General features: G+C 48.4%; 1 protein-coding gene across 1 annotated transcript in view; it reads left to right on the top strand.

Annotated features, from left to right (window-relative positions):
- LOC106586918 (transmembrane protein 198-B) overlaps positions 1–10,762 on the top strand; it is a 43,423-nt gene that overhangs the window by 15,638 nt on the left and 17,023 nt on the right. The window contains exon 2 of the mRNA XM_045707885.1: positions 7,245–7,510. Within this exon, the coding sequence (XP_045563841.1) occupies positions 7,333–7,510 (178 nt within the window). The 5' untranslated portion in view covers positions 7,245–7,332. The remainder of the gene's footprint in view (positions 1–7,244; positions 7,511–10,762) is intronic.

Below are 10,762 nucleotides of genomic sequence, written 5' to 3' on the forward strand. Positions count from 1 at the left end.
GTACAATCAGTGAAAGCCTTACCATGTTTATCTCTCAATACCAGAAAACATCTGCTTTTTGATTTATCAGTAACTCAGCCATCTTTTGACCAATCCCTTTTCTCAAACTTAAGTTAGGTAACACTTTATTTGGATAGTCTATGTGTACATGTTCTACACACTATCTACTAACCCTAACCTTAACCCTAACCCTTATTCTAATCCTAACCCTAACACTAGCCTTAACCCTTAGGTAGAGCGGAGGAGGTAAAGGGAAGGAGGATGTGGAGGGGAGGAGGTGTTAGAGGGCAGGATGAGATATATGGAAGGAGGTAGAGGGGAGGAGGGGGAGATATATGAGAGGTGTTAGAGGGGAGGAGGTGTTAGAGGGGAGGAAGAGATATATGGGAGGAAATAGAGGGGAGGAGGTGTTAGAGGGCAGGAGGAGAAATATGGGAGGATGTGGAGGGCAGGAGGTAGAGGGCAGGAGGAGATATATGGGAGGAGGTAGAGGGGAGTAGGAGGTAAAGGGCAGGAGGAGATATATGGGAGGAGGTAGAGGGCAGGAGGAGATATATGGGAGGAGGAGGAGGAAAAGGGCAGGAGGAGGTATATGGGATGAGGTAGAGGGCAGGAGGAGATATATGGGAGGAGGTAGAGGGGAGGAGGAGGTAAAGGGCAGGAGGAGATATATGGGAGAATGTGGCGGGGAGGAGGTAGAGGGCAGGAGGAGATATATGTTAGGAGGTAGAGGGGAGTAGGAGGTAAAGGGCAGGAGGAGATATATGGGTGGAGGTAGAGGGCAGGAGGAGATATATGGGAGGAGGTAGAGGGCAGGAGGAGATATATGGGAGTAGATGGAAAAGGGCAGGAGGAGGTATATGGGAGGAGGTAGAGGGCAGGAGGAGATATATGGGAGGAGGTAGAGGGGAGGAGGAGGTAAAGGGCAGGAGGAGATATATGGGAGAAGGTAGAGGGGGGAGGAGAAGGTAGAGGGCAGGAGGATATATATGGGAGGAGGTAGAGGGGAGGAGGAAGTAGAGGGCAGGAGGAGATATATGGGTGGAGGTAGAGGGGAGGAGGAGGTAGAGGGCAGGAGGAGATATATGGGAGGAGAGAGGGGAGGAGGAGGTAGAGGGCAGGAGGAGATATATGGGAGGAGGTAGAGGGCAGGAGGAGGTATATGGGAGGAGGTAGAGGGGAGGAGGAGGTGTTAGAGGGCAGGAGGAGATATATGGGAGTAGATAGAGGGGAGGAGGAGGTAAAGGGCAGGAGGAGATATATGGGAGAAGGTAAAGGGGAGGAGGAGGTAAAGGGCAGGAGGAGATATATGGGAGGAGGTAGAGGGGAGGAGGAGGTAGAGGGCAGGAGGAGATATATGGGTGGAGGTAGAGGGGAGGAGAAGGTAGAGGGCAGGAGGAGATATATGGGAGGATGTAGAGGGGAGGAGGAGGTAGAGGGCAGGAGGAGATATATGGGAGGAGGTTGAGGGGAGGAGGAGGTGTTAGAGGGGAGGAGGAGATATATGGGAGGAGATAGAGGGGAGGAGGAGGTAGAGGGCAGGAGGAGATATATGGGAGGAGGTAGAGGGCAGGAGGAGGTATATGGGAGGAGATCGAGGGGAGGAGGAGGTGTTAGAGGGCAGGAGGAGATATATGGGAGGAGATAGAGGGTAGGAGGAGGTAGAGGGCAGGAAGAGATATATGGGAGGAGATAGAGGGGAGGAGGAGAAATATGGGAGGATGTGGAGGGCAGGAGGTAGAGGGCAGGAGGAGATATATGGGAGGAGATAGAGGGGAGGAGGAGGTAGAGGGCAGGAGGAGATATATGGGAGGAGGTAGAGGGGAGGAGGAGGTAGAGGGGAGGAGGAGATATATGGGAGGAGGTAGAGGGGAGGAGGAGATATATGGGTGGAGGTAGAGGGGAGGAGGAAGTAGAGGGCAGGACGAGATATATGGGAGGAGTTAGAGGGGGAGGAGGTGGTAGAGGGCAGGAGGAGATATATGGGAGGAGGTAGAGGGGAGGAGGAGATATATGGGAGGATGTGGAGGGCAGGAGGTAGAGGGCAGGAGGAGATATATGGGAGGAGGTAGAGGGGAGTAGGAGGTAAAGGGCAGGAGGAGATATATGGGAGGAGGTAGAGGGCAGGAGGAGATATATGGGAGGAGGAGGAGGAAAAGGGCAGGAGGAGGTATATGGGATGAGGTAGAGGGCAGGAGGAGATATATGGGAGGAGGTAGAGGGGAGGAGGAGGTAAAGGGCAGGAGGAGATATATGGGAGGATGTGGCGGGGAGGAGGTAGAGGGCAGGAGGAGATATATGTTAGGAGGTAGAGGGGAGTAGGAGGTAAAGGGCAGGAGGAGATATATGGGTGGAGGTAGAGGGCAGGAGGAGATATATGGGAGGAGGTAGAGGGCAGGAGGAGATATATGGGAGTAGATGGAAAAGGGCAGGAGGAGGTATATGGGAGGAGGTAGAGGGCAGGAGGAGATATATGGGAGGAGGTAGAGGGGAGGAGGAGGTAAAGGGCAGGAGGAGATATATGGGAGAAGGTAGAGGGGGAGGAGAAGGTAGAGGGCAGGAGGATATATATGGGAGGAGGTAGAGGGGAGGAGGAAGTAGAGGGCAGGAGGAGATATATGGGTGGAGGTAGAGGGGAGGAGGAGGTAGAGGGCAGGAGGAGATATATGGGAGGAGAGAGGGGAGGAGGAGGTAGAGGGCAGGAGGAGATATATGGGAGGAGGTAGAGGGCAGGAGGAGGTATATGGGAGGAGGTAGAGGGGAGGAGGAGGTGTTAGAGGGCAGGAGGAGATATATGGGAGTAGATAGAGGGGAGGAGGAGGTAAAGGGCAGGAGGAGATATATGGGAGAAGGTAAAGGGGAGGAGGAGGTAAAGGGCAGGAGGAGATATATGGGAGGAGGTAGAGGGGAGGAGGAGGTAGAGGGCAGGAGGAGATATATGGGTGGAGGTAGAGGGGAGGAGGAGGTAGAGGGCAGGAGGAGATATATGGGAGGATGTAGAGGGGAGGAGGAGGTAGAGGGCAGGAGGAGATATATGGGAGGAGGTTGAGGGGAGGAGGAGGTGTTAGAGGGGAGGAGGAGATATATGGGAGGAGATAGAGGGGAGGAGGAGGTAGAGGGCAGGAGGAGATATATGGGAGGAGGTAGAGGGCAGGAGGAGGTATATGGGAGGAGATAGAGGGGAGGAGGAGGTGTTAGAGGGCAGGAGGAGATATATGGGAGGAGATAGAGGGTAGGAGGAGGTAGAGGGCAGGATGAGATATATGGGAGGAGATAGAGGGGAGGAGGAGAAATATGGGAGGATGTGGAGGGCAGGAGGTAGAGGGCAGGAGGAGATATATGGGAGGAGATAGAGGGGAGGAGGAGGTAGAGGGCAGGACGAGATATATGGGAGGAGGTAGAGGGGAGGAGGAGGTAGAGGGGAGGAGGAGATATATGGGAGGAGGTAGAGGGGAGGAGGAGATATATGGGTGGAGGTAGAGGGGAGGAGGAAGTAGAGGGCAGGACGAGATATATGGGAGGAGTTAGAGGGGAGGAGGTGGTAGAGGGCAGGAGGAGATATATGGGAGGAGGTAGAGGGGAGGAGGAGATATATGGGAGGAGGTAGAGGGCAGGAGGTAGAGGGCAGGGGGAGATATATGGGAGGAGGTAGAGGGGAGGAGGAGATATATGGGAGGAGATGGAGGGGAGGAGGTGGTAGAGGGCAGGAGGAGATATATGGGAGGAGGTAGAGGGGAGGAGGAGGTAAAGGGCAGGAGGAGATATATGGGAGGATAGAGGGGAGGAGGAGGTAGAGGGCAGGAGGAGATATATGGGAGGCAGTAGAGGGGAGGAGGAGGTGGACCCAACAAGTAGTAATCAGTGCAGTGGATCAGGGAGGAAGCTAGGCTCCCTTGTCTGTGTCTTTATGATGAGAGAGGCTCTGTCTTGGCATGCTGCTCACTAACGTAATACAAGGACATATTTCACTTGGAAAAGCATCCAATCAATAATGCTATCTCTCCTGTCTTTCCATCCTACTCTCTCTCTCTCTGCTCTCTGAAACGGCTGAAAGGACATAGACAAATACACTATCCAGGTTACGCTGCCCCAGGGTGCAGCAGAAACCTTGTCCAGATTTTGAGCCTGATTGATAATCACATCAGGTGCTGCTAATTAGGGTGAGGGTCAGTCAGTGTCCCCGCTGGAAATGAGGCCACCAAACATAAACTGGGAATCACTGGTCACTTTAATAATGGAACACTGGTCACTTTAATAATGGAACACTGGTCACTTTAATAATGGAACACTGGTCACTTTAATAATGGAACACTGGTCACTTTAATAATGGAACACTGGTCACTTTAATAATGGAACACTGGTCACTTTAATAATGGAACACTGGTCACTTTAATAATGGAACACTGGTCACTTTAATAATGGAACACTGGTCACTTTAATAATGGAACACTGGTCACTTTAATAATGGAACACTGGTCACTTTAATAATGGAACACTGGTCACTTTAATAATGGAACACTGGTCACTTTAATAATGGAACACTGGTCACTTTAATAATGGAACACTGGTCACTTTAATAATGGAACACTGGTCACTTTAATAATGGAACACTGGTCACTTTAATAATGGAACACTGGTCACTTTAATAATGGAACACTGGTCACTTTAATAATGGAACACTGGTCACTTTAATAATGGAACACTGGTCACTTTAATAATGGAACACTGGTCCCTTTAATAATGGAACACTGGTCACTTTAATAATGGAACACTGGCCTCTTTAATAATGTTTACATATTTTGCATTACTCATCTCATATGTATATACTGTATTCTATACTATCTACTGTATCTTAGTCAATGCCGCTCTGACATTGCTCATCCATATATTTATATATTCTTAATTCCATTCCTTTACTTTAGATGTGTGTGTATTGTTAGATATTTACTGCACTGTTGGAGCTATTTCACTACAAGTATTTCGCTATAACATCTGCTAAACACGTGTATGTGACCAATAAAATGTGATTCGATTTTTATTTAATTTGAGGCTGCTGGTTGGTTTGGTGACCGCGAGGCTGCTGGTTGGTTTGGTGACAGTGAGGCTGCTGGTTGGTTTGGTGGCCGTGAGGCTGCTGGTTGGTTTGGTGGCCGTGAGGCTGCTGGTTGGTTTGGTGGCCGTGAGGCTGCTGGTTGGTTTGGTGGCAATGAGGCTGCTGGTTGGTTTGGTGGCCGTGAGGCTGCTGGTTGGTTTGGTGGCCGTGAGGCTGCTGGTTGGTTTGGTGGCCGTGAGGCTGCTGGTTGGTTTGGTGGCCGTGAGGTTGCTGGTTGGGTTGGTGGCCGTGAGGCTGCTGGTTGGTTTGGTGGCCGTGTTGCTGCTGGTTGGTTTGGTGGCCGTGAGGCTGCTGGTTGGTTTGGTGGCCGTGAGGCTGCTGGTTGGTTTGGTGGCCGTGTTGCTGCTGGTTGGTTTGGTGGCCGTGAGGCTGCTGGTTGGTTTGGTGGCCGTGAGGCTGCTGGTTGGTTTGGTGGCCGTGAGGCTGCTGGTTGGTTTGGTGACCGTGAGGCTGCTGGTTGGTTTGGTGGCCGTGAGGCTGCTGGTTGGTTTGGTGGCCGTGAGGCTGCTGGTTGGTTTGGTGGCCGTGTTGCTGCTGGTTGGTTTGGTGACCGTGTTGCTGCTGGTTGGTTTGGTGGCCGTGAGGCTGCTGGTTGGTTTGGTGGCCGTGAGGCTGCTGGTTGGTTTGGTGGCCGTGAGGTTGCTGGTTGGGTTGGTGGCCGTGAGGCTGCTGGTTGGTTTGGTGGCCGTGAGGCTGCTGGTTGGTTTGGTGACCGTGAGGCTGCTGGTTGGTTTGGTGGCCGTGAGGCTGCTGGTTGGTTTGGTGGCCGTGAGGCTGCTGGTTGGTTTGGTGGCCGTGTTGCTGCTGGTTGGTTTGGTGGCCGTGAGGCTGCTGGTTGGTTTGGTGACCGTGAGGCTGCTGGTTGGTTTGGTGGCCGTGAGGCTGCTGGTTGGTTTGGTGGCCGTGAGGCTGCTGGTTGGTTTGGTGGCCGTGTTGCTGCTGGTTGGTTTGGTGGCCGTGAGGCTGCTGGTTGGTTTGGTGACCGTGAGGCTGCTGGTTGGTTTGGTGGCCGTGAGGCTGCTGGTTGGTTTGGTGGCCGTGAGGCTGCTGGTTGGTTTGGTGGCCGTGTTGCTGCTGGTTGGTTTGGTGACCGTGTTGCTGCTGGTTGGTTTGGTGGCCGTGAGGCTGCTGGTTGGTTTGGTGGCCGTGAGGCTGCTGGTTGGTTTGGTGGCCGTGAGGCTGCTGGTTGGTTTGGTGACCGTGAGGCTGCTGGTTGGTTTGGTGACCGTGGGGCTGCTGGTTGGTTTGGTGGCCGTGAGGCTGCTGGTTGGTTTGGTGGCCGTGAGGCTGCTGGTTGGTTTGGTGGCCGTGAGGCTGCTGGTTGGTTTGGTGGCCGTGAGGCTGCTGGTTGGTTTGGTGGCCGTGTTGCTGCTGGTTGGTTTGGTGGCCGTGAGGCTGCTGGTTGGTTTGGTGGCCGTGTTGCTGCTGGTTGGTTTGGTGGCCGTGAGGCTGCTGGTTGGTTTGGTGGCCGTGTTGCTGCTGGTTGGTTTGGTGACCGTGAGGCTGCTGGTTGGTTTGGTGGCCGTGAGGCTGCTGGTTGGTTTGGTGACCGTGAGGCTGCTGGTTGGTTTGGTGGCCGTGAGGCTGCTGGTTGGTTTGGTGGCCGTGTTGCTGCTGGTTGGTTTGGTGGCCGTGAGGCTGCTGGTTGGTTTGGTGGCCGTGTTGCTGCTGGTTGGTTTGGTGACCGTGTTGCTGCTGGTTGGTTTGGTGACCGTGTTGCTGCTGGTTGGTTTGGTGGCCGTGAGGCTGCTGGTTGGTTTGGTGGCCGTGAGGCTGCTGGTTGGTTTGGTGACCATGAGGCCTTTAGTTTTGGTTCTGAGTCTTTAGTTCAGGCATGTCTGTTTGTAATATTCATGTTTCAGTTGGACATAATAATAATCTGATTGGCTGAGCAAAAGGTCAAGACAGAGCTGGCTCTGAACTCTGAACTCACTAGATTGCGATATCCTGGGCATGTGCATCCAACATGTTCCTCAAACGCTGATTTCTCACAGAAATTCACACATTCGTTCAGGTTACAGAGGCCGAGAACCCCAAGACTTAGCCAGTGCTACAATATTAGCAGGCTAGTTATTGAGTTCCTAACACTGCATGTACATACTGTATGAGACATCTTCTGTTTCTCTCTCAGGTGGATCTTTGTTGGATGGGTAACTCTCCCTGATCATCCCTCTTCCTGCCTTATTCGAGTTGACCCCTGACCCCTTCCTACAGCCACCATGACATCGACCTCATGGCCGCAGCTTCTGGCCTTCAAGCTGACCTCTCCACCCCGCGACCCTGGGATTCCAGAGTGGATCTTCAGCTGTGACGAGGATCGAGAGCATCGCTATGAGATCGTTCCCTCTGTGGTCTGCTCCATGTGCTTCCTCTTCGGATTAATATACTGCTTCTTTGGTAAGACACTCGCACTGCTACTACAGGTACTAGCGTTACTAATGAAAAGGAAAACCTGAACTCACTGGAATACCTTTGCCGTTTTAATGTATTTTAGAAGCAGCAGAGGTCAACAAAGGGATGCTTTAAACGCTGACGAAGGCTGTAGCCCGAAATATGTCCATCTAATGCTGTTTTAACATACTCTGCCTAGAAGGCCAGCATCCCGGAGTCGCCTCTTCGCTGTTGACGTTGAGACTGGTGTTTTGCGGGTACTATTTAATGAAGTTGCCAGTTGAGGACTTGTGAGGCGTCTGTTTCTCAAACTAGACACTCTAATGTACTTGTCCTCGTGCTCAGTTGTGCACCGGGGCCTCCCACTCCTCTTTCTATTCTGGTTAGGGCCAGTTTGCGCTGTTCTGTGAAGGGAGTAGTACACAGCGTTGTGCGAGATCTTCAGTTTCTTGGCAATTTCTCACATGGAATAGCCTTCATTTCTCAGAACAAGAATAGACTGACAAGTTTCAGAAGAATGTTATTTGTTTCTGGCCATTTTGAGCCTGTAATCGAACCCACAAATGCTGATGCTCCAGATACTCAACTAGTCTAAAGAAGGCCAGTTTTATTGCTTCTTAAATCAGAACAGCAGTTTTCAGCTATGCTAACATCATTGCAAAACCATTTTGGAGAAAAATATCCCACTTCTGACACCATTTGTGAGAAAGACTGAGCGAGACTTTTTATCGGCAACCGTGAAGATAATACCAGGCGCTGAAAATATTTTCAATAATTACAAAATAACAAAACCGGGTCAAAGAGCAACAAAGAACACAAACTGAATCATGAATACCTCTATCAAAAAGAAAGCCACGCTTCAATAACACCTGAACCCGGCAGCATGCCATCCTTACCCTGTATGTCTCTGTCTAACAAAGAAATGACATGCTGCATTTAGCAATACTCATTAGACAGAATGCATCACAAACCTTACCAATCACCTAATTGACAATCAACTTCAATAAAGGTATGAAAAAGGTATACAAACACATTCAGGTAATATATTCACATGATAAATATCCTCACATCAATAACTGTCTATAAATGTGCTTCTCATAATAAACCGGTGTTATTAAATCTCTGGAAATACATAATCAGGCAAATCCTGCTACTCTTATATTGGATAAAGCCTGCTACTCTTATATTGGATAACGCCTGCTACTCTTATTGTCACGTTCTGACCAGTATGAGGGTTATTTTGTTAGTGTAGGCTGGTCAGGACGTGGCAGAGGGTATTTGGTTTATGTGGTTTATGTGTGTATTATTGTAGAGGGTAGTTGATTTATGTATTCCGGGGTTTTTTGGTCACTGCTCTGTTAGTCTATGTTCTTTCTAGTTAGTCTGTTTCTATGTTTAGTTAATTGGGGTGTGGACTCTCAATTGAAGGCAGGTGTTGTCTAGTTGCCTTTGATTGAGAGTCCTATATATTAGGGTGTGTTTGTGTTTGTAATTGGTGGGAGGTTGTCACTTGAATTGCTGTTGTTTGCCTTTAAGTCTGTATTCGTCGTCCATCGTTTTGTTTTGTTTGGTATAAGTGTTTTCATTAAAAAGTTATTTATGAGCACTCAACCCGCTGCGCCTTGGTCCATTCCTGACGACCGTCATTACACTTATAAAGGATAAAGCCTGCTACTCTTATAAAGGATAAAGCCTGCTACTCTTATAAAGGATAAAGCCTGCTACTCTTATATAGGATAACGCCTGCTACTCTTATATAGGATAACGCCTGCTACTCTTATAAAGGATAAAGCCTGCTACTCTTATATAGGATAAAACCTGCTACTCTTATATAGGATAAAGCCTGCTACTCTTTAATAGGATAAAGCCTGCTACTCTTATATAGGATAAAGCCTGCTACTCTTATAAAGGATAAAGCCTGCTACTCTTATAATAGGATAAAGCCTGCTACTCTTTAATAGGATAAAGCCTGCTACTCTTATAAAGGATAAAGCCTGCTACTCTTATAAAGGATAAAGCCTGCTACTCTTATATAGGATAACGCCTGCTACTCTTATAAAGGATAAAGCCTGCTACTCTTATAAAGGATAAAGCCTGCTACTCTTATAAAGGATAAAGCCTGCTACTCTTTAATAGGATAAAGCCTGCTACTCTTATATAGGATAAAGCCTGCTACTCTTATAAAGGATAAAGCCTGCTACTCTTATAAAGGATAAAGCCTGCTACTCTTATAAAGGATAAAGCCTGCTACTCTTTAATAGGATTAAGCCTGCTACTCTTTAATAGGATAAAGCCTGCTACTCTTATATAGGATAAAGCCTGCTACTCTTATAAAGGATAAAGCCTGCTACTCTTATATAGGATAACGCCTGCTACTCTTATATAGGATAACGCCTGCTACTCTTATAAAGGATAAAGCCTGCTACTCTTATATAGGATAAAGCCTGCTACTCTTATATAGGATAAAGCCTGCTACTCTTTAATAGGATAAAGCCTGCTACTCTTATATAGGATAAAGCCTGCTACTCTATTATAGGATAAAGCCTGCTGCTCTTATAAAGGATAAAGCCTGCTACTCTTTAATAGGATAAGCCTGCTACTCTTATAAAGGATAAAGCCTGCTACTCTTATAATAGGATAAAGCCTGCTACTCTTATAAAGGATAAAGCCTGCTACTCTTATAAAGGATAAAGCCTGTTACTCTTATAAAGGATAAAGCCTGCTACTCTTATAAAGGATAAAGCCTGCTACTCTTATAAAGGATAAAGCCTGTTACTCTTATAAAGGATAAAGCCTGCTACTCTTATAAAGGATAAAGCCTGCTACTCTTATAAAGGATAAAGCCTGCTACTCTTATAAAGGATAAAGCCTGCTACTCTTATAAAGGATAAAGCCTGCCACTCTTATAAAGGATAAAGCCTGCTACTCTTATAAAGGATAAAGCCTGCTACTCTTATAAAGGATAAAGCCTGCTACTCTTTAATAGGATAAAGCCTGCTACTCTTATATAGGATAAAGCCTGCTACTCTTATATAGGATAAAGCCTGCTACTCTTATAAAGGATAAAGCCTGCTTCTCTTTAATAGGATAAGCCTGCTACTCTTATAAAGGATAAAGCCTGCTACTCTTATAAAGGATAAAGCCCGCTACTCTTATAAAGGATAAAGCCTGCTACTCTTATAAAGTATAAAGCCTGCTACTCTTATAAAGGATAAAGCCTGCTACTCTTATAAAGTATAAAGCCTGCTACTCTTATAA

This window comes from Salmo salar, chromosome ssa25 (genome assembly GCF_905237065.1).
Source record: "Salmo salar chromosome ssa25, Ssal_v3.1, whole genome shotgun sequence".
NCBI classification, from domain to species: domain Eukaryota; kingdom Metazoa; phylum Chordata; class Actinopteri; order Salmoniformes; family Salmonidae; genus Salmo; species Salmo salar.